Source organism: Equus quagga, chromosome 7 (genome assembly GCF_021613505.1).
Source record: "Equus quagga isolate Etosha38 chromosome 7, UCLA_HA_Equagga_1.0, whole genome shotgun sequence".
NCBI lineage: Eukaryota > Metazoa > Chordata > Mammalia > Perissodactyla > Equidae > Equus > Equus quagga.
Window position 1 is genome coordinate 38,061,954 of NC_060273.1, and position 23,317 is coordinate 38,085,270.

Sequence of the window (23,317 nt, forward strand, 5' to 3'; positions counted from 1 at the left end):
CCAGGCAGAGCTGAGGCAGGGGGACCACGCATCCAGAACCTTGAGTATCAGGGCCAACATGGCCAACCGGCCTGGGGGGCGGGGGAAGGGGTGGCGGGAGGGACAAGATCACCTTCCTTCCGTGTGTCCTGGAAGAGAAGGACCGACAACCGTCCAGGGAAGGCAGACTACGTCTGCATCTCCATCCACGACTGCCCTGAACCACAGATCTGTCTGCTTCAATCGCAGGGTCCGCAGCCGCACACAGTGGCCAAGCCACAGACCGTCCTGAGTCTCTCAGGCTCAGAGCGGCCGCAGACATATGAAGGACAAGACGCGGTTCTTCCTCAGAGAGCTTCCTTTAAGTCTGTTTGAGAAGAAAAAGGCAAAATAGGTCACAAAGAACGAGAACACGACATGTGTGTGCAATGGGTTTTACGGGCAGTGAAGGCCCGGAAGTGCGGGCTGGGAGTTACTGCAGGTCCCCAGAGTCTCAGGAAGGCTTCAGGGAAGAGGGGGGCTTTGGGCCGGCCTGGAGGATGGGCAGAATTTGGAGTGGCAGGGGCTGCCTTCCAGGGGGAACTGGCTGTGAGCAATGAGCACGGTGCTCAGAACACAGTTCGCTCATCACTCCCCTCGTAAAGAAAAGGGCTCAACCGCCACGTTCCCTTCTCTCTCACTGCTGTAATCACAAGAGGAAACAGCCAGAGGCCGGCGTGTTCGTGCACAGAGCTTTGCTTCTCAGAAGTGGGGATTGTGACACTGTCATTTCCTGTGGTGTCATCACAGCGTGAGGCCAGGCTGAGGACAGACTGTCAACACCACCGCTCAGCCCTCCTGCCAGAGCCGACCAGTGGGGGCTGGCCTGGGACTGCTGCCCCCAAAGGCCAGGATCCGGAGGCTGCATGCCGATGAAGACACCCCTTTGGGAACCCACAGACTCTAAGCCCACACCTCGCTCCACCGGAAGGATACACGTGGCCAGACATGTGGGCCAAATTCTGGCAGAATATCAAAGAATTCATACAGCAGAGGAAATCTCTGAATATTCTGAGTAAGGGAAAATTTCCACCCATCTCCTGATACTAGAGAGACTCCCCATGAATGGCCCCAGGGCAGGAAAATCCTCTGAGGACATCATGGGGAGGCCCCGGTACAGACGAAGGTGACCCCACCGCAGAGCTCGACCTCTGGGGTGTCACGAGGAGGAGCTGACAGCCCCAGGGAGGGGAGCGAGAGGGCCTGAACCTCACTGACAGCACATGAGCTGTTCTGGAGCTGAGTCTTTCAGGCGTAATGAATTGGGGGTGGCGATCCTTTGAGGAGAAATCAGTCCTTATTCATCACTGGAAGATTCCGAGCGGAGAGAGGGCCAGTGTCGTCCCGAATGAGGGACCTGTTGCAGGTGCTCGACCTCACCAGACACAGGCGACCACGGGGGGCCTGAGGGGGACTGTCAGAGGGGCCTTAGAGCACGTGTGACAGGACACGTTCCCACAGGAGACAGACACCACGAAGGGGCGAATCTAGAAAGCACTTTTGTTGGAACTTGTACTTTTAGTACAAGTCACGGGAAGACAGACTGTGGCTGCGGGGATCGCAGACACCCTGTAGGAGAGTCTGCTCCGTGACACAGTCGTGCACATGTAACCCTTGGGGTCCACCCACAGGGGCACCTAATGCTGTGCAGAAGAGAAGGGCCCGGGCTCCGCTGACGTTGGTGGTCTCCTTTTCCCCAGGGCCACAGTGTTTCCTCGTCGTCCCTCCTCCTTCCCCCTCTTTCTTCAGTAAAGTCTCGGCCTTGTGTCTTCACACGTGCCCAACCTGTCACGGGAGTCGTCCAATGGCAGGAGGCCCCTGCCCATCAACGGGCTGGCGACCACTTTACACGTTTGACAACTGGCAAACACGCCGCAGGGGAGGACGCGGTGACTGGTTCATTCATTCAACAAGTGTCTTCTCAGCTTCTACTCTGCTCTGTAGCTGACATTAACATTTGTGCTGGGGATAAGGGACAGGGAGGAAGGAGGTGTCAGCAACAAGTGGCTTGGACAACCTCGGGGAAGAGAGAGGGGATCAGGAAGACAGTGGCACCTTTTGGACTGCAGGGGTGTCTGTGGCCCAAGGCTTCGGAGGGGGCGTAGGAGAGAGCGCGGGGAAGGGAGGGAGAAAGAACGCGGGCGTAATGGCTGTTCACCACATGTCGAGCTGGCCCGGGGTTTCTCAGAGCAACGGCCTGGGACCTGTTATCTCCACTTTGTAAATAAAGAAAATAAGGTGCGCGCACAGCTATTAAGTGGCAGAGTACTTGAAGCTCAGTCCATCTCGCTCCAAACCCCACTGTCTGCCCCACACAAGGGAGGGAACTGGGCCATTAGTGTGCGATTCCTCCGGCTGTTTCCAGAGTTGTAGGGACAATGAGAGGCACCTGGCGAACTGGGAGGGCAAGGGGACAGAAGGAGAGAAGGGGACGGCTTTCGGAGACTCTACTTCAGGGACCAGGGAAAGGCACACTCCTTCATTCCTGCATTCACTCATTCATGTGCCCATTTAGCAGATCTTCATGCATCAGTGCTGGGGACACGAGTAAGACTGACACGGTCCCTGCCCTCCTGGAACTTCCACTCTAGAAGGAGGCAGACAACCCAGCATGCTACGAGTTCTGAAAGAACTCCTGGGCCCCAGGAAGCAGAGAAGAGAATCCCGTATCCCAGACTTGCGGGGTTGGGAGCGACTCCCGGGAAGAAGCAGCGTGTCAGCTAAGCCCTGGAACAGCAAGCATCTGCCTGGGGCGGGCTGGGGGGCGCCTTCCCGAGAGCAACACGCGGGAGGGTCAGCTGGTGAGGGAACAGAGTGAACGGAGCCGGAAGATGGCCAGTGTAGTGTAAGTGAGGAAAACGGAGCCCAACGTGGAGGGAGGGGGGGAGGAACAGAGAGGGGCCGGGCCGTCCAGGGCCTCGGGACTCGACCCTGAGAACAACGGGAAGCAGTTCATCCCCTCCCTCTGAGGCCCAAAGGCGGCACCGGCGAGGAGAGCTGTCCAAGGCTGCGGGAAATCTGGGCAGACGTGGTCCAGAGGGAGCCTGGGAGTTCGGTCTGTTTCTCCTCAGGAACCAAGAAGGTTTCCCGGGGGGGGCAGGGAGCAGAATGAGCAATAAAGCGAGGAGCGGCCACGGTGGCTTCCAGGGGAGCTGCCCGTTCCTGGACCCGAGGAGAAAACTGGGACAGACGTGCGTGAGCAGACACCCCCCTCTGGTGGCCGAAAGAGGTCCTGCTCCTGAGGCCGCCAGGGCGGGTTCCACAAGACACAGGCTTCTCTGGGTTCCCATTCTCGGCTCCCAGGTGAAAGGAAGTCGGACTGCAGGGAGGTTCCCTACCTCTTTTTTTAGAGAAACCTGAAAAATGGAGAAAATGTATATATATGCTTAGGAAGAAATGCTAGAAAGACACTCCATGTTACCCGTGATTCTGGAATAGGTGACTAGATTTTTTTCATTTTGTTTACATGTATTTTAAAAGTGTCTGTTATGGACATGTATTACGCTTGTTGAGAAGAGAAAAAATGTATTATGTTTCTTACAAAAGAGCAGAAGTGACAGAAAAGTGGCGTAAGAAGGGACTAAGGTGGAGGCCAGGTGGCTGATGTGGGAGCTGAGTGGCCTGCTGACGAGTGGCTGAGCGGGCCAGCTCCCTTGCCCTTCGGCACCTGGGGAGCACACACCTGGTGGTGACGAAGCCACGCAGAGAAGGCCTGTGTTTGGGGACCGTGTCTAGCTGTGTCCTTCGTGCCCCTCAGCTCACACACACCAGCTTCCCTGCTCAGGGCCATAGTGGTCCCGCCTCTCTCCTTTTCTCATCAAAGTAACAGCCTCCTGACCTGTCACACGGGCTCTGGGTGATCTGGAAGTCGGTTCCACTCGCTCACACCTGAGGCTTCTCTTCCGCATGGGCTCTGATGCTGAACGAGGGCTGTGTCTGCTCGACCACAGCCACACGTGTGACATCGCTGTGGCCTTTGCCCGGACATCTTTTCTAATCTGGAACCAGGAGCTCACCTGGCCTGCAGGCTTGTCACTTGTCACCTTCATGGCTTGTCTCTTCTCTCTCCTGCTTGAAACTCCTCTCTTGGGCAGGATGGCTGCTCGGCCTGCTCTCTGGGAGGTTCCCTGAGGCGGCCCAAGGGCCTGGAACATTCTGCGGGCCTCCCAGCTCTGGCGCCTGCAGAGCTTCCCTGGAGTCTGCTTGAGTCACTGGGGAGGCCTTCCTTCAGCAAGTTCCTGATCTGAGCTGAAGCCGTCCTCAGTCCTGAGGTCACCATCGGAACCCAGACGGAGAGAATCCAAATATTATTGCTGTGCAAAGGTGGCTGTGGAGATAAAACCCCTGCCGATCACAGGGGACCCATGACATGAACGGCGGCATGTGACACCACGATGAAAAATGAGGCTGTAAAAGAATTTCATGATCATATATATTTTTACAGTAGCTTATAAAATAGTATATATACGGTGAGATTATGAGTTACTTCCATTTTCCTTTCAGGCATATTTGTATTTTCCCAATGTTCTGTCACAAACATGTATTCCTTTTATATTAACGAAAACCTCTCAAATTATTATTTTACAAATCTGGGGAGAGGAGGAGGAAAAAGCTTGGTAGTGGGGTGACAGGAGGGGAAGTCTAAGGAAGCTTCTGGGAGAATGACTTGGCCACACAGGAAGAGGGCGCGGTGGGCAGGTGGTTGAGGACACTGTCCCAGGGGGGCCAAGGCTGTGACCTCAGCAGAATGGAGTCCTTGGGCGTCCCCTGGAGGGCGGCAGGGGATAGAGGTTGAAGTAGCTGCAGAAAGGGTAAAAGGAAGGAGCGGAGGCCGAGGGATGAACGCTGGCTTTGAGGGTGCGGTCCCGTGTTGGACAAAGACTCATAGATGTCATAAACGGTAATAAAAAAATAACTTTTACATGGGGGCACGTTGTAGTTTACAAAGTACGTTCTCATCTATTATTTTATTTGACGCTTACAGATGAGGAAACTGAGGCTCAGAGAAGTTCAAGGACTTGCCCCAAACGGCACAGCTAGTACGCAGAGGAGGCAGGACCCGAATCCAGTTGGTTCCAGTGCCCGTCTCGCTGCTCTGTGCTGCTCAGCTGTCCCTCACGAGCACGGGCCACAAGGCAGGGGCCAAGGAGCATGTTACAAACACTTAACTGGTAGGGCCAGACTGACTGATTAGAACAGATGCTGGTCTCACCTGGAGACCTCTGGTGGGACCTGGTGATAACCATTAAAGGGTGGACCCTGGGAAGGTCTTGCGGATCGGGGGCATCACCGGGTGGCCAAAGGGCTGGCAGGGCACTCAGGGACAGAGCGGCAGCTGCTTACCAACCAGTCTAGAAGCGTTTCAATACTTTCACAACCCGTCCATCCGTGCTGGTGGCACCAGATGAATGTCATCCCTGCCTTGGCCTCCCCGCCTTCTGTGTCCCATGGATCCCAACAGTGACAGGAGATGCTAGAAGTTGTGAGTGTGTCACTTATTTCATTGTGGGAGCTCTTCAGTCAAACTACACTCCCAAGAGAAGGGACCTGATGCTCCCCGACTAGGTGTCTATGGACACGTCCAAATCTGGGAGGTGAACTCTTGGCCCCCGGTGCTCACGCAAGGCCAGGCTGGCACTGCTGGTCTAAAACAGCACCCCCTGGTGGGGGATATTTGGCTTTGCAAGGAGCATTATAGTCCTGTTACAAGGGAAGGTACTGAGTTCTGAGAATTTACAGCAACAGAAACAGCGATGGAACCACTCCTCTCTGAGGGAGAGACAGCAGCGCGTCCAGCCCCTCCACCCTGCCGGCTGCCCCCTCCCGCTGGGGAGATGCCTCATTGAGCCTGTTCTCCTGATTCCCAACTGCCTGCCTTGCCCTGGAGCAGGGCCCCTCCATAAACCCAACAAGGTGACTTGATCTCCTGGGTTCCCTCCAAACGCTGAGTACAGACTACATGGAGGGAAGAAGACAAGATCATCTCATTGTCAAGAAAGGTCTCTGTGAGCCACACCATGGAGCGTGGTTTGGCCAAAAAGCTACCACACCACAGGGACGCTCAGCTCTGGCAGGGGCCCCTGTGGATGACTGAGACGACGGAGGGGTTCCATTCTGTTTCTTGTCCTCCAATGACCTCAGTACCTCTCTACATTCCACACTTATGGTCTCATGCTAGTTCAATGATCACACTCGGCTCCCAGCACAGATCTGTAAGCTGTGATGTTCTGTCCTGCTTTTCAGCACAGGAGGACCCAGGAAGAAGGAACGAGGACCCCAATCTCCTCCCCAGGGGAAGCTGCCTCTTACCACTGGCTTGGAGGGGGTGGAGCTCCCAAGATCCGCGTTTGAACTGGGTCTCACTGGCTGAAGCTGGCGACGTGTGGTGGTTCTTGTGCCGCTGGTGGAGGTGCCCTCTGCCCCCAGGAAACTTCCGGTCCTGAAGACAATTAAGAAAATTGGGAGCTTTAAAGGAAATAAAGGAAATTACTTGCTTTTTTTTTTTTTTAGAAGATGTCTTGTTAGACTTTTCCCTCCAGCATATTTCTTTAAAAATTATTCTTTTCTGATTACGGAGCAACATCAGTTCATTGCAAAAAAGAAACATTACATATTTAATAAAAATGTTCAAAGTCCTTCATAATCCTATTTCCCAGAGATAATGTAAATTTTTAAAAATTTATTTTATTTAAAAAATTTTTGCCCAGCTTTATTGAAGTATAGTTGAGAATTAAAACTTGCATCTAGGGCTGGCCCAGTGGTGCAGCGATTAAGTTCATGCGTTCCCCTTCTTGGCGGCCCGGGGTTCACCGGTTCAGATCTCGGGTGCGGACATGGCACCACTAGGCAAGCCATGCTGTGGTAGGCATTGCACGTGTAGAGGAAGATGGGCATGGATGTCGGCTCAGGGCCAGGCTTCCTCAGCAGAAGGGAGGAGGACTGGCAGTGGTTAGCTCAGGGCTAATCTTCCTCAAAAAAAAAAAAGAAAAAAAAGAAAAAATTACATCTATTTGGCCAGCCCTGTGGCCTAGTGGTTAAGTTTGGTGCGCTCCGGTTCAGCAGCTGGGGTTCAGTTCTCAGGGCGTGGACCTACTCCACTCATCAGCCATAATGTGGTGGTGACCCACATACAAAATAGAGGAAGACTGGCACAGATGTTAGCCCAAGGTGAATCTTCCTCAGCAAAAAAAAAAAAAAAAAAAAGCATATATTTAAAATGTACAATTTAATGGTTTCAAATTAAATTTTGATAAAATAATTTTAAAACCTAAAAAACTGAGTTACATTAAATATAATTTGAATCTACTGATATGACATTTCCTAAATTTTTCCCTATATGTCCTAGTTTCAAATATTCTGTCCAGTCGTTCTCAAAAGCCATGAGAACAGCCCAGAAATTCATTTTTCTGAATCCAACCTACCTCTCCCAGTTGGCTTCTAAAACCTGGAAACCATACCCAAATCCTTTGTTAGAACACTTGTATCAGTTTCCATTGCTGCGTAACAAATTACTCTAAAACTCAGCAGCTGAACACAACACACACACGACAGATCTCGCACAGTCTCTGAGGGCGGGAATCTGGGAGCCACAGAGCTGGGTGGCCCCTGCTCACGGTCCCTCATGAGGATGAGGCCGAGGCGTCTGCTGGATTTGTGTTCCGAGAGATAAAAGCTTGCTAAGAACAGAATGTGGAAAGACGACACGCCTCAGGGCCCCACGGTTAGTCTAACAGAAGGGACACAGTCGGCCTTTACTTCTCTCCACGTCCCAAGAAGTCAGTGGAAATGGAGCACCCAGAGTGGGAGGTTCAGCCAGAAACGGGAAACTTGTACTTAATTCTGTATTCTAGAAGAAGAGTATATATTTTAGTTTCTGTAGAGTATGATTTAAAAATCAGGGGTTTAAACAACGATTTAAAGGAAGCATTCCCAAGTAACAATGAGAATCAGAACATCAGAGAAAAAAACCACCCCAGGAAATCATCCAATGTCTAATTTATGCCCCAAAGGTCAAAGGGAAGAGCTAAGAGGAATGGAGAGACGCAGTGTTGGGTGAGAATGGCTTGGGCCTTAGTTTTCTTCGGAGGACCGACCCTCCCTATTTGCACACATTAGTTCTCTCTTCTCCTACCCGCCGGGCCCGGCTCACTGAGCTCTCACCGTCACAGCCAGCTCCTCTCCACGGCCCAGGGGCCCTCCCAGCCCCAGCTCTGCAGCCCCGGGGGCAGGATGGCCAGGAACTGCTCCAGCATCAGCAGCTCCAGGATGGGCAGCTTGCGATGTCTCTCCAGCCTCAGCCCCTGGTGGCAGAGCTCATGGGGACATCGCAGAACCTCACCGGGTGGCAAATCTCCTGGTCTCCTGGTGGTAGAACCGTCTGAAGCGCGAGTGGGCCAGCTCCCGGCTGCGAGGATAAAGTGGCCCTCTGCCTCCACCTTCACCACCACAATTCTGTCCTGCTTTTGAGGGGCCTGGGGGTCCAAGGATACAGACTCCCTCGCGGCTGTGATCATTCTTGGCTGGAAAAGTCCCCAAGGAAGGTCACTTGTACTGTGGGAGGGTTAAATTTCAGAGAAATGCTTCTTTATATTTCAAAAACTTTCTGAAACACATAAAATACATTTAAAAAAATTAAACAAAACTCCTTGATGATGGAAATTTTCAATGTCACTAAAGAGAATATAATAAATACAATGAACTCTCACGTACCCATCTCCCAGCTTCCAACGCCATTCATTTTCTGCCATTCTTGCTTCCTTCATGCCCCACCACTCTTTGTGTATGTGTGTGTGTGTAGTATTTTAAGCAAATCCCAGACATCAGACCTTTTTTCTGATAGATAACTCAGCATGTATCTCTAGCAGACAGGATTAAAATTACACTTAAAAAACATATGTAATATGTTTTGAACATATATGATGGTAGAATAGTTTAGTGTTCTCCGTGCACGCATCTCTAGCACTTATGGACACTCAGCCAATCGCCTTTCCTCTGCTCCTCGCCTCCTCCCCACCACACTGGACATTTTTCCAACAAATCTCACATCATTTCATCCATAAAATCTGCAGTGTGTGTCCTAAAACTCTTCTCCTTTCTAAAGCATTACCCCAATAGCGTTATCGCAACTAAAAATTCTAAAGAATAATTCCTTAAATATCATCAATGTTCACATTTCCCTCATTTTTAAAAAATTTCACGGTTGGTTGTTAGAATCGTGATCTGGACAAGGTATAAACGTTGCATCTGGCTGATAAATCTCTTGGTCTACAGGTCCATTTCCCTCTTAAAGAATCTTGTTTATCTTGTAATTTACTTGTTGAAGTGTTTGTCTAAGAACGAAATGACACTTAACAAACGCTCGAGCGCCTGCTCCGTGCCAGGCACTGTGCCTCGCGCTGGAAATAAAGGGGTGCGCAGGCAGCCCCGAGACCGGTCCTGCATTAGGGGCAAATCATCGGCTCTCGCCGGGCCTGGTTCCCGCTTCTCTAACGGAACAGGACTGGACTGGATCCACTCGGACACCCCTCACATCACTACGATGCACCGTGTGAGTCCACGCAAACGCCCCCAAATACTCCCTCCCAGGGACCCTCGGGAGACCCGCCGAGGGGCGGCGCCCGGGCCGGAGGGAGCGGGCCGGGGAGGTGCCCGAGGCGGACGGGGCCGCCACCTCGCCCTTCCGGGCGGCTGCCCACCTGCCTGGATGCTCGGTGGCTGCGGTACCGCGGAGGAGCCCGCCCCGGACGCTGGGAACCCTCGCCGCCAAAGGCCGGGCCGGGCTGCGGCTACCGCGCCCGCTCTCACCGCGGCGGCGAGCGCTAACGGCAGCGGCGCGGACCCCACCCCGCCCAACTACAATTCCCAGAGGCCTCTGCGGCGAGCCGGTTACCACGGAGACGGGCCGGCGCCGGCTCTGCGACCGTCCGCGGCCTGGGCCTCCCGGTGGCCTTGCGCAGAACAGCCCCCACTCCCCCGGCTTCCAGACGGGCCGGTCACGTGACCGCACATCCAGCCGTTGGTTCTGGGGCCCGAGGAGGCAGAGCCATTAGTCTGGGCCGGGGCCCCGGGGAGGCCGAACTACATTTCCCAGAAGGCTCCGAGCACACTCCGCTTGTGGTCGCGCGGTAACGAAGCGGTAACGTTGCCCAGGAGACGAGTCCCGGGGTATTTGGGCTCCTGAAGCCCAAAGAAAAGAGGCATTGGAGACAGAGAAGAGGGATAGAAGAGAGAAGGATGGGAAACTTGGTTATAAAGCAACGTTAAAGAGTACATCCCCTCTCGTTTGCCTTTTTTCCACGACGCTGAGGGCGAACATCGCACAGCCCTCTGGGAAACGAAGGCGATCCTGCCCTAAGGACTATGGGAAATGTAGTCGTTGATTACCTGCCTCTACCTTGAGCCCTTGAGATAAGCCAGGCACGCTGACAATAAGGGATAAAACTCACCTTCTCCCTTTTTGTCGCCCAAACACGAATTTTACCGCCTAAATACTTATGGAACCTGTCCCTTTGTCTTCATGCCAACCCTCAGTGCTGTATTTAAGACACTACATTTCCTGGTCAACCGCCCGCCGCCTTGTTCCTCTTGTCTATTCTCCACGTGGCCACCGAAGTAATTGTTCCTGCTCTGCTTAGGGCTCTTCGAGGGCTCAAGTCCACGTTCCTTGGCTGGCACGTGTGTTTGACCTCACCTCCTGCCTCCCATCAGGCTCCTCAGACATAAGAACCATCCTCTTTGGATTGTTCTTCATCTCATTTGTGATCACTACCTTAAAACTTGTCACTATTTTTTCAAAAGGCAGAGCACAACCTCCTGCTTTTAACAGTTGTATCCAAAAAGGGTGATACATTCCAAGTGTACTTGGATTTGCAAAATATTTTTTTAAAGTACTTGAAATAGGTTTCTATAAATAGAAACCTAGTTCCTCATTTACTCTGAATTTTATTTCCTTGAACAAAATATTTCATTGCATGATAGGGGTAATTCACACGTAGGGCTTTTCCCGGCCTTGGAAAGTCACACACAAGATGAAAGAAAGGATGGTTCTTGTAGGAAGTACTCATCACAAATCCAGTAAGACTATTAACGTAAAATAGATGTTATTGTACCCAACACTTTGTCTAAGATCTATCATTATCCCTGATCCAAAAAGCTGTGTGGAGTAAACCTGCCCCAAGGCTTTAGAGAAAGGAGGCGTGCTTTCAAAGGCTATCACAAAGCCTAGATGGGCATGAACTCTACTGTGCAGAAAGATGGATGAGGTGTTGCTCACATCAAAGCACCAGGACCTTTCCTTTTGAAGTGGGAATACTTGGCAGACACATTTCCATCGGCTTTTAACTTCAGTAGGAAGAATGGCCCGTATCATAAATGTAGAGAATTATTTAACTGATAAAGTCGTTTAGAAGTCACACGAAAAATATGTAATCTGTTCTTAACATTCAAAAGCAGAAAGTTCCCTCCCTCCTCATTTCATTTCTTTGGTTTCGGTTTTTAAAACGTGGACTCCTTCATTTCTTGCCTAAGGGAAGAGTACATTTGCTGAGACAGCCTCAGCCAAGGCCAGGATATTCATGTAACTCTCAACAATCAGGTGGGGACAGCTGAAGTCAAGATCTAGGAGACCCACGGTTCAGAACAATTTTCTTAAGTGGTACAAATGCAGTTACCTGTTCCATGGGTATCCGGAGTACTGCATTTTATTAACTCTCACGTCATCAATTACCAGCAAAGCTCTACTCTTTGTCACGGCAATGTCACCCACCCTGTGGACATAAGGGTCTTCTGGTGTTCCATAAGCAGTCTAATGTTTCCAGGGGCCTTCCTGAACAGTTCCGAGATGGACGTTTAGTTACAATGTAAGTGAATAGGTCATAGTGTTCTTCACGGCAGATAGAGCGTGAGAATACTGCGTGGTCATCTGTTTGGTTTCAAGAAGCAGGATGCTAGTTCTGTCTGCAACATACTCACAAGCCATTTTTGGAGAAGCCTGGCTTCAAAAACGGTTATTCGTCCTGCTCTTCTTGCGGTGGTGGTGGTGGTTTCACTACTTTGAGAGGTTTAGTCTCCAAGGGGACACTCTTAGCCATGTCCACTGTGGACTCATGTGCGCAGTTAGCACAAGGCAGGAGAAAGAGCAGGGGCACGGGGTCCATGTTCCTACCTTGCTGGGTCATCATGGACTAGTCATTTGTCGTCTTCCCCCCAAACCTGCTCCTCTTCCACTAACCCTCAGTGAATGGCATCTGAGGGATGCTGAATAACGGCCCCCAGATATATCAGGTCCTAATTCCTGGGACCTGCAGATTTCACTTTACTTGGAAAAAGCGACTTTGCAGACGTGATGAAGTTAAGGATCTTTAGATGGGGAGATTATCCTGGATTATCCGGGTGGGCCTTGAATGCAATTATAGTTGTCCTTAGAAGAGAGTGGTCAAGGGGGGTTTGAGTCAGATACGGAGAGAAGGCGAGGCGCAGATGGAGCAGAGAGAGACGCAAAGATGCTGGCCTAGGAGACCGGAGCGATGCAGCCACAAACCAAGAAATGACAGCAGCCCCCGCACCGTGTCCTTCCTCCCTCCAGCCCAGCCCTCCTGCTGCCGTCAGAGGGGTTCTTCTCCAATGGAGATGTGACCACGTTCATCTGCAGTGAAACTCTGTCGGTGGCACCTCAAACTCTCCCTTCTTGGCCTGGTCTGAGAGGCCCTTCACCATCTGTGCCCTCGTCTTCTCCCCTCACCCACACACTCAGCTCCACCCCCCATGTCACTCATGCGCACCCTCACTCCCCGACACGTTCCCTGGGGCCCTGCTGAGCTCTCCTGGGTTCCCCAGGTGACTAGGTTGTTTCATGTGCATGTCACACCTGGAGAAAGAAAGTCATCTTACCTCAACCGTATGCCAGCACAGGCATGGCAGAAGTCACTTTGTGCGTTACAAAATGGCCCTGTGAAATTATAAACCAGAACTAGGATGCCCAGATCCTTCCCTCCAAAGGGCTGATGGTTGAAACACTTCTCTAAACTTCCACAGGCAAACATATTTATATTCCAAATCATGTTTTCCAATACCGTTAAAAATGTCCATCAATAAAAATACAATATTGCAACATAAATGGTTATTAGAATTATCCAATATAAAATGCCAACCTAAACAGTTAGGTGGAATATTATGCAGCTGTAAAAAAGGGACGAGGCAGCTCTATCTGTATTGACACAAATTCCCAAGATAAAAAAGCGTAAAAAACAAGTTGTAGAAAAGTGTCAACAGTTTGCTACCATCTCCACTCACAAATCACATGTGCGTGTGCCCAGACGGCCTGACAGAAGACGCAAGGTAGGGGCTGCCTGAGAGGGACCGGGGCTCAGGGACGGAGCAGACAGGGCGACTTCTTCATTGAACATCCTCATGTAACTCATGCACGTGTGGCCTATTAAAATTTAACACATTTTTCTTGATTCAAGAACTCACGGGGTTGTACCCTGGCCATTAACATAAATGAAAGCTGCTGGGTTAATTTTTCTCTTGAGCTCTTGGATAATCATTAAAAATCAGATAAAAATAACTTCTTTTTGTCTTGGAGCTGTATTCTCAAGATTAATTATTACTACTGCAGCTATTATGTAAAGCTGATTTGCTCCAGTTGCCAGTAACGTTATTTTGTGCTCCTTATGTATGTTCCCACTGAGAGCAGGTCAGGCGGGAAGTTAACCTGGGCTTAAAATGTGCTCACAGGTAAGCCAGGCAGTTCACTCAAGGTTCACTGGGGTTCAGTGGAAATTTACCAGGGGATTGTCATTATCTGCAAAAGCCACGCTCCCAAACAGATGGCCCACACAGCCACAGTTCAGCCTCCTCACTACAAAAGGGAAAGGCACGGGGGCATACACATGCCTTTCTCTTCAGCGTCTCTACTTTTCTCCCACTCTCAGTTGAAAAGATCGACATCTAACTTTCGATCTGCTTAATGTATTTTCAGGTTGGCTATGTTAAAAAATTACAAATATAAAAATTATGACTGAACAGTAACTCCTAAGATTAAAACAAACTCTCTTGTACAATAAACTAAAACTCACCATATTTGGTTATTCTGAGCTTTAAATCTTTTGAGCATTTTCACAAATTAGGTGTTATGACAACATGACATTGTTTTTACTTGTATTACATGAAATAATATTGAAGAATTAAATTCCTCTGAGATGATAAACAACTTTTTAGAAAATGTATGTTTCCACCTTCCAATGTGATGCAGTATCGAGATATCAAGGACATCTAGATAAAAATAAAATCTTGGAGAGGTTAAATGCGAACATTCTTCAAAAATATCCTAGGTGAACTGTACACTAATATTCCTAGCAAATTATTCACAATAACCAACAGATGAATGGATAAACTAAATGTGGTCTATCCACACAGTGGAATATTATTGAGCCTTAAAAAGGAAGGAAGTTCTGACACCTGCCACAACACGGATGGACTTTGAGGACATTATGCTGAGTGAAATAAGCCAGGCACAAAAGGACAAACACTGTGACTCCACTTGTAGGAGGCCCCTGGAGCAGTCAGATGCACGGAGACAGGAAGAGAACGGCGGGTGTCAGGGGCCCGGGCGGGGGGTGGGGACGGGGAGTTAGCGTTTAATGGGGGCAGAGTTTCAGTTTGGGAAGATGGAAAGTTCTGGAGAGGGATGATGGTGACGGCTGCACAACAATGTGAATGTACTTAATGCCACAGAATTGTACACTTAAAAATGGTCAAAATGGTAAATTTTATGTTACGTATATTTTAACACAATTTTAAAAAAGATAATATTTTTAAAATTAAAAAATTATCCTAAGTGAGCAGGTAAACCTCCTGTTAAGTTTACAATGAAAATATCATTGCATTTCTTACGATAATAACAGGAATAATATTTTGAAAATATTCACCTACCAAATTCTTTTATTTATTTTTTTAAGATTTTTAAAATTCTTCCTTTTTTCCCAAAGCCCCCCTGGTACACAGTTGTATATTTTAGTTGTGGGTCCCTCTGGTTGTGCTGTGTGGGATGCTGCCTCAGCATGGCTTGATGAGCGGTGCCATGTCCACGCCCAGGATCCGAACCAGCAAAACTCTGGGCTGTGGAAGTGGAGCGCGCAAACTTAACCACTCGGCCACGGGGCCGGCCCCTCACCTGCCAAATTCTTGATTCCCCCGAAAATCCTGTTTTTCTCCCAGGAAGCTGTGAGTTGAGAATCAACTGGACAGGCCAACTGTGGCAAGGGGCAAAGTGATCCTGCCATACAGACACAGAGACCTGGGACGGGGGAGGCCACAGCTGCCTCTGAGATGTGCAGGGCCAGCCCCAGCCAGGACTGGGCTGAGTCAGCCTGGGGAGCGCTGGTCCCACGGGTGGAGCCCAGGCCACGAACCTTCCCAGCCTTGGACTTGGCAGGAGACCGCCAGTAGGGTGGCCAGAGACATCTTGACAGAGGTCAGGGAGGAAACCTGAGGACCTGCCCTCAGGACAGCTGCCCCACCCCAACACAATGGCACAAACCCTGTCCAGGCACCCTGACAACCGTCTCGGGGAGAAGGCAGAGGGAGTGGACTGTAACACTGAGCTGATGAGATATTTATCCCAGAGCCTGAACTAACCTGAAAACTTTTAAACTGCAAGAGGGGAAATACAGTTGATTCTCATTATTCGCAGTCACTGTGTTCTGCAAAGTCACCGCGAACACTGGATTAGTGAACAACGAACCATCGCTCCCAGGGAAAAACAGGGTTAGGTTCCTGCACACCTCTGATCACAACATTTTCATCAACCATCAATATGTAACGTTGTCTTATGTGTGCTTCTGTTTAAAGACGCTTTATTTAATGTAGGTTCTGGCTTCACTGACATTGGACCCACAGCCAACAGCACTGTAACTCATGCTGAACGAGGCTTATCTAAGGCCTGTTTTCCTCCGTGAGGCACCTCCCAGCCTTCTTGCCCTCAGGAACACTAGACAGCGCTTCAGCACTACGTTTGGGGGCCATTTTAAACAGCAAAATCACCAATGAAAAGCACAAGCATGCAAAATGTGGCACTGAACAGACGGTGACGGGGACCCTCGTTTACAGGAGGAGAGCTGAAGCAAGAGGGCAGGGTGCTGCGTTGTTCAGCCTCAGCTGGGAAAGTGCGCATCTACCTATTCAGACTTCTTGCCCCTCTGAGTAACTGTGAAAGCTCTGTGAGTGCCGAGTTGGGGGTTACAAACAAATTCTAGCGAGCAGACCAATTCGCAAATAATGGAATCCACGACTGAGGATCGACTGTATCTTCCTTTGGCATCGTCACTGCTCCAGGTCCCTCATGGTCTCAGAGGATGGGAGCGTGAGAATGAGACCAATCACAGAAAATGAAGAGTCTACAACTTTTCCCATATCCAAGGCACAGGACTTAAGTTTTTGACTCTATGTCACCAGTACTTAGAAGAATAAAATGGACGCTGCGTGAGGCAAGGATGTTTATCTGTTTAGTTCATGCTGTATGTGGGCAGCAGCTGCAACAGTGCAGCACACGGAAGATGCTCAACACGTCGGGCTTTATTGAGTGAATTAAGGATGAAAATGACGCTCAAACCAATACACACGGATTAAACTACGGTTGTATCATTGGGCTTTGACAGTTACAACTCCACAATTTTTATAACTTGACATATGTGAGGGGGAAAAACAACCACCTCAGTTCTCCAGCTCTTTGGAGAGGTCTGGGGCAAAGGAAGCAGAATTGAATAACAGGATTTTCTCAAGTGAACTGCGGACAGAGAATAGATGGCATGAGTCAACTCCCTGGCTGACGGTACCTTTGAGCAGACAAGGAGAACTTCTACAGCCACAGGCAGCTGGTCAAGGCGGCTGAGCTGCACTGGGAAAGAAGCGGACGTCTCTGGGGATGCGGAGGAGGCCAGGTGGAGGCCGGTTAGGCCATGATTGACATCTCCTCCCGGTCGCGGCTCTCAGACACCGAGCTGACTACGCTCTTTAAGTACTTGATGAATTCCAGCCGGATCTCCTCGGGGTCATCCTCGAGGTTCGAGTGCACCAGCCTCAGCTTGTTCAAGGGCGGCGCTTTAGAAGGAAAACAATGTAATTAGGCATGAACTTTTCATGAGGGGCCACTTTGAGCTCCACTGACCCGAGAGTTAATAGAAGCCATTTTGTTTAAATTTCTAAAGTCCAAAACTAAAGTTGTGTCTGTTTGGCATAATTTAACAGGAAGGTTTGTACCACACTGCCCCCCGGCAATAGAAAAACTCTGTTCTGACACCAGAAAGGAAGAGATTTCTGACTATTCTGAGTGTTTTCCATGATCACTTTGTCACCTCTGTAATGGTGTGTGTCATGTGCAAATTGGAGTTTTTCTTGAGAAAAGGCCAGTCAGAAAAGTGTCCCTAATAGCACTGATAAGTGGCCAAAACTAGCGTTTTTCCTCTCTCAGTGTCTGCCTGCTTTTAAGGGTCCTGGCCGAGATGGTATGACAGGTCTCCCAACTCGGCCATTCTGATTTCTCACTGATGGTGAGAAGACCAAATGCCTAGGACACAGGAAGCACTCAGTTACAGCACACAGCTGCTGGTTTCAGACATACAGCCATATACCAACGCCCAGAACATTCGAGACAAGAGCAGCAAGAACTCCAGTCTCCTTACACAGGGACAGGCTTCCTCTGTCACTCCCAGAGCCTGGTTTGTGGTGCGCAATTAAGAGACACTGCGTGTCCTGTAAGAGCTGCTGCTGGACGAAGCAGGAGTACCACATCTCGAGCTCCTTCAGGTGGCTCGGCATGTCGGCGTTGAAGACGACCACCACGCCGTGCGCGTCCTTCATCAGGGCTGGCCAGCAAGACTCAAACCTGCGAGGCGGACAAGCATTCGGAGTGTGTGCCAGGCGGTTCTGGTTTCTCACTGTGGGCTTTAAACATAATATCTTCGTCTTAATAATTGCTAAATGGCTTCTCACTGGATCATAACTCAACCACTGAACTTTCAAGAGCAGTGCCTATCACCAAAGAATGGATCAAGCCCCTCATGCACGCTACGAAGTGTGCCGGGCCGAGTCCAAGGCGCCCGGCGGGCAGCTGATTTTTGAATCATTTGACAAAGCAAACTCTCTTAAAAGGAAACGTACTTGGGGTCGCCGCCACAATCCCAGAGCTCAAATTCACAGCCCGCGCCTTTGTTGTTGCTGGTCACATGCGGGTTCTCAAATTCCAGGATCCTACAGCAAAACAAGGGCAGCATCTCTACCTCGGAAACAGTGCACTGCTGGAAGGCCACCCGCACCACAAGGAGGGGGGTGGCAACGGACGGGGGCGCGCCGGGACACAGACCGCTCAGGGCTCACCTCACTCCTTGGGTTGGGTTGTATTCGGTGATGTCAGAGGATTCTGTCAGGAAGTTGGCCAAAACGGTTTTTCCACTCTGTGAAAATAGAGATGCTAAACATCTTTGCAGAAGAGCACAAAAGTAAATGGTAAATGAGCACTCCAGAAGCTGGCTTGGAACGAGGCATGATGGAGTACAGGCCACGGCCACCCAGATCTCTAGATCGCGGGGCAGAGGGCTCTCTCTGGCTAGTGGACCTCGCTGCTGTGCTCTATGCGCTGGGCGCAGCCTGCTTGGGACCCAGGGAGCACGGGGTTCCAGCACTGGCTCTGCCGCTGGGTGACTTTACCCACTGACTTCCCCACTGGCTCTCAGTGAACTTATCCGAGGATAACAGAAAACAATTGTGAGTGTGTGTCTCTCTCCTCACTTGCTCCTCTCCACCTCTTCTAGAAAGCCCAGTCTGTCACAGACATGAAGCCACTGAGGCCCAGAAAGTGGAAGAGAGTTCCTCAAGGGCACACAGAAGTTCAAAGTCAAAGCTGGGTCCCAGGTCTGGGGACAGGTGGCTGGCAGTGCTGCCCTCTCATGTTGGGCTGTTTCTCCTTGTAGATAAGACAAGGAATACACGTTCCTGTAAGAAAATTAACACAACAGCCCTCCCGGTCCCTCCAACCAAAGCATCCATCTGTCTATCCATCCCATTCACTCCCCAAACATAAACAACTATGACATACTTTCCAGATCTTTTCTATAAATTTGCATCATTTACTTAAAAACTACTGTACATTTCTGAATGTAAAACAAGCTTTTGGTTTTTTCTGGTGAGATCGGCCCTGAGCTAACACCCGTTGCCAATCTTCCTCTTTGTGCTGAGGAAGATTTGCCCTGAGCTCACAAGAGTGCCCATCTTCCTCTATTTTGTACGTGGGAGGCCACCGCGGCATGGCTTGATGAGCAGGGCATAGGTCCGCGCCTAGGACCTGAACCTGCCAACCCTGGACCGCCGAAGCAGAGCGCACGAACTTAACCGCTACGTCGCTGGGCCAGCCCCAAACAAGCTTTTTTTCCCTCCCTCAAAATTATTCCTCAGAAGAAAGGGAATCTCCCACACTTGAGAACTTATGAAAATCTCTCGAATCATGCCCTGTTCCCTTAATTACTTTTCTTTGAACAACAACTGCTTGACTAGAATCACCTCAATTAAACCAGTTTCGGGGGCTCGTAGAGGCAACTTGACAGAATCAGAAAAAAAGGGGAGAGACGGAGGAGCATCACACTGCTTTCGTAACTTCTTCTGAGGATGTGGTCTCACAAATTAAACAGCACTTGAGAATAACACAGTAGGTGGCTATGCGTAGAGATGGTGGATACTGATCTAGAGGACGAATGAATAAGGCAGATGCCCTCATGTCATAGGCACTGTTCTCGAGGCTGGAGTACATGTCCTGAACAGGGTCATACACAGACTCAGAAGATGCTAGATCCTAACTCCTTCCACGGTGTGCTTTGTTAGGTGATTCAAAAGCCAGCTCCCATTATGACGGGCCCTCAGGTGTCAAAGGTGCAGGTGAGGGGCTTAAATACGACTGTCACAAAATGCAAGAATGGAACAAAACAGCATTTCCAAATTAATGTATTTCATAGTGTACCTTTAAATGGGCACATAGCGACACCAATACATAAAACAATATAAAAGCATATTTGTATATTTCCTCTATGCCCTTAAAGTTTCTATATACAACTTGGTCAAAACCAATTTATTGAGGGGGGAGGGGTTCTCACAGGAAAATGAAGAAAGTGCCTGCTAGGCCCATAAGGTATTTTTAAGTGTCTGCCTTCTGCAGGTGCTGTTGAATAAATTACAAAAAGATGAGGGAGTGATAAGTACTAGGATAAAGCAGGATAATGTGATAGAGACTTTGAGATTGGGCAGTCCGGAAATTTAATAGATGAAATTTAAAGTGAGATTTGAATGACAATGAGTCAACCAGGCTTCCAAGCAGAGGGAACAGCTAGCGCAAAGGCACGAGGGCAGCAACGGGCAGAGCGTGTTAAAGGAATAGAAAGGTTGGTACATTTGAAGAGTAGTGAGTGAAAGGGAGAAATGTATGTGCAGAAATATATTTTGTTGTTGAAGCTGGGTGACGAGGACTGGGAGCTCACAGTTATTTCTCCTCTTGGACACATTTGAGAATTTCCACTAAAAAAAAAAGGTGTCTATGCTTGTTTTATGTTTCATATTCCTGTGCATGTTGTTGTTACTTGTCTATTTCACTTACTAGTTTATGTCTTGGAGAGCTCTCCATGTCAGTACACACAGACTTGCCTCATTTTGTTTAACTGCTGCACAGTCTTCCAAAGCAAGAATGTGCCTTAGTTTATTTAGACATTCTCTTATTGCTGGGCACCTAGGGTGTTTCCAACTGTTCAATATTGTACATGACTCATGGGGAATATGGACAAGTATCAGCTGCAGGAGATTTTGAGAAACATAATTGCTGCACTAAAAGCTATGCACATTTTAAATTTTAATAACTTGATTGCCAAAAAAGCTGTTATCAATGTATAACTCCATCAACAGAATCCTAGAGTACTCATTTCTCTACAAGCATCCTGATGCTGTTATCAGCCTTCTAAACTTTCTCAGCCAATCTGATGAGCAAATAAGCATCATCTTTTTGTTTTAATTTGTGTTCCTGTGACTGCAAAGCTGAGCATCTTCTCATACTGGTCAGTTGTATTTCTTGTGTGCAGAGCCTTCGTTTGATTTTCTATTGAGTTGTTTCTCTTTTCTTTACTGATTCTTAAACTTTTCTGTGTTCTACTTATCTTTTTTTTTGTTGTTTTGAGGAAGATTAGCCCTGAGCTAACATCTGCCACCAATCCTCCTCTTTTTGCTGAGGAAGATGGGCCCTGAGCTAACATCTGTGCCTATCTTCCTCTATTTTATGTCGCACACCTGCCACAGCATGGCTTGCCAAGTGGGGCGTAGCTCCACACCTGGGACCCGAACTGGCGAACCCCAGGCTACCGAAGTGGAATGAGCAAACTTAATTACTGTGCCACCAGACAGGCCCCCTGTTTATCTTTTTTTGTAACATATTTTGCAAACACTTCCCCAGGCTTTAACTTCACTGTCATTTCTTTTAAGGTTTCTTCAATTTTGTGTTGTGCTTAAGAAGACCTTCCCTACCTCCAGATTAAAAGCATTTCTTTCCATATGTTCCTCTGGGCGGATAGCACCAGCAAAATGCAAGTTGTCAGGTCCCTCGTAGACCCACAAAATCAAAACACAGGGCTAGGACCAACAATTTGTGTTTTTAATGCGCCCTCCAGGCGATCCTGGCCCGTGCTGAAGTTGGGGAATAGTCACCTACTTCTTCTACAGTTCTTTTGTTCACACGTTCAGCTTTCGCCCATCTGAATCTTAGTTTTGTGTACGGTGTGAAGTACACAAGTAGATATAACCGCCCCCTCCCCCCCCCCCACACACATTATTAGCTAATTGTTCCAAGACCAGATAATAGTCCAGTCGGTTTCCCCCTTCTGCTCTTCTGGTCCCCTAGACATATTCATTAGGGACAACCTCAGACGCAAAGTGCGACCCAGGCTCTGGTGCCTTAATGCCACTCACTACCTTGGGCCCCTAGTGAAACTGGGTCAAGTCTGGAGGCGCCGAGTTCACGGTGAGGCCAGCGGGGCACACCGGGTGGGCGCGGGGGGACTGGGCTCCCACCTCCCGGAGGGCTCCGTCCGCCAGGCCCTGCCCCATGGGGGCCCCGCGCTCGCCTGGGCCCGGCCCCGGCCCCGGCCTCACCTCCGAGGGCCCCACGAAGAGGATCTTGGCCTTGAGCATCGCAGTCCGCCGCGCGCAGGCCGGCCGCGTCCACCCCCACCCCCCCAGTGCCGTCCGAGCGCGCGCCGTCGTCAAGGCGTAGCGGAAGCCGCCGCGCCGATTGGCTGCCTCCGTTTCCATGGCGACGGGGAGCGGCTCGCGGGGGCCGACGGGAGTGGGCGGGTTCTAGATGCGCGGGGCTGGGCGCGTTAGGGGCTCTGGGGCGGTCACCGCGGCCCGGGAGGGGCGGGGCCGGCTTCGGTCTGAAAGTGGGCGCGCAAGGAGAGGAAGAGGGTACCAAGGAAGCGAAAACTCCGCATCCAGACTCGCTTGTGAGCGGGGAGGCGCGCAGAGCTCGCGAGTCCGGCCTTTCTCTTTGTAGGGAGGGGACGGAATTGAGGGTCGCTAATCTTTATCACTCCTTGTCACCCCAGGCCAAGTAGCTGGTGAGCTGGGGCTGGAACCAGGCATCTGACGCCTTTAGCACTCTGGCCTGATACCGTCCACGTTGAGAACGGATTTATCTCGGTCCTGGCCCAGTCTAGAAAAGGTCAGGGGAAAAGCGAGTCTCTGGTGTCTGTAAAGGAATTCACCACTCAGCGTCTTTCGGATGATCTGGGAGAAACCAAAAGGAGAATGCCCTGGCGTTGTTCAGGGTCAGTGCAGGTGTTTGAAAGCATTGCTGCTAAATTCAGTCATGAGGTCAGCCTTAAACTACGGAACTGGTCCAGAATTTCGGGTGAGGCCATGAAATTGTGTGTATGTACCAGGAGTGCTGATATAAAATATGAGAGCCCAAAAACGTACTGGCATGATAAAAAAAGAAAAAAGAAAAAAAGATCCAATACCAAACCAACTTTTGGTAGGCTAGTTATATAGTCTTGGTATTACCAAGAACTGCTGAGTGAGGTGTAAGGAAGAGTCCCCCTCAATTTCAAGATGTCGTGAATTGACTGATTGATTGAATACGTATCTTTTGCATGCCTACTGTATACCAGGCCCTCTTCTAGGTACTGGGCGTGTGCTGTGCCTCTTGAAGTTTCCTTTCCAGTGGAGTAAACGGATATTAAGTAAACAAGTAAATAATGTACTCTCAGGTAGAGACAAT

The 23,317-nt window shown here is 49.8% G+C and overlaps 2 protein-coding genes across 2 annotated transcripts; both read right to left on the reverse strand.

Annotated features, from left to right (window-relative positions):
* Positions 1-3,472: 3,472 nt before the first annotated feature.
* On the reverse strand, positions 3,473-11,696 carry LOC124242579 (uncharacterized). The gene is made up of 5 exons (XM_046667748.1): positions 11,688-11,696; positions 9,714-9,870; positions 8,357-8,537; positions 6,328-6,457; positions 3,473-4,345 (listed from the first exon to the last, which is right to left on the reverse strand). Exons 1-5 carry the CDS (start codon positions 11,694-11,696, stop codon positions 4,064-4,066), a joined length of 759 nt encoding a protein of 252 aa, XP_046523704.1. The 3' UTR covers positions 3,473-4,063.
* A 4,874-nt stretch (positions 11,697-16,570) lies between these two features.
* Positions 16,571-22,284, reverse strand: IFT22 (intraflagellar transport 22). Its single transcript, XM_046667102.1, has 5 exons — positions 22,192-22,284; positions 18,391-18,467; positions 18,175-18,264; positions 17,697-17,899; positions 16,571-17,115 (listed from the first exon to the last, which is right to left on the reverse strand). The coding sequence occupies exons 1-5, from the start codon at positions 22,228-22,230 to the stop codon at positions 16,967-16,969; spliced, it is 558 nt and encodes a 185-aa protein (XP_046523058.1). The 5' UTR covers positions 22,231-22,284; the 3' UTR covers positions 16,571-16,966.
* Between the last annotated feature and the right edge of the window lie 1,033 nt (positions 22,285-23,317).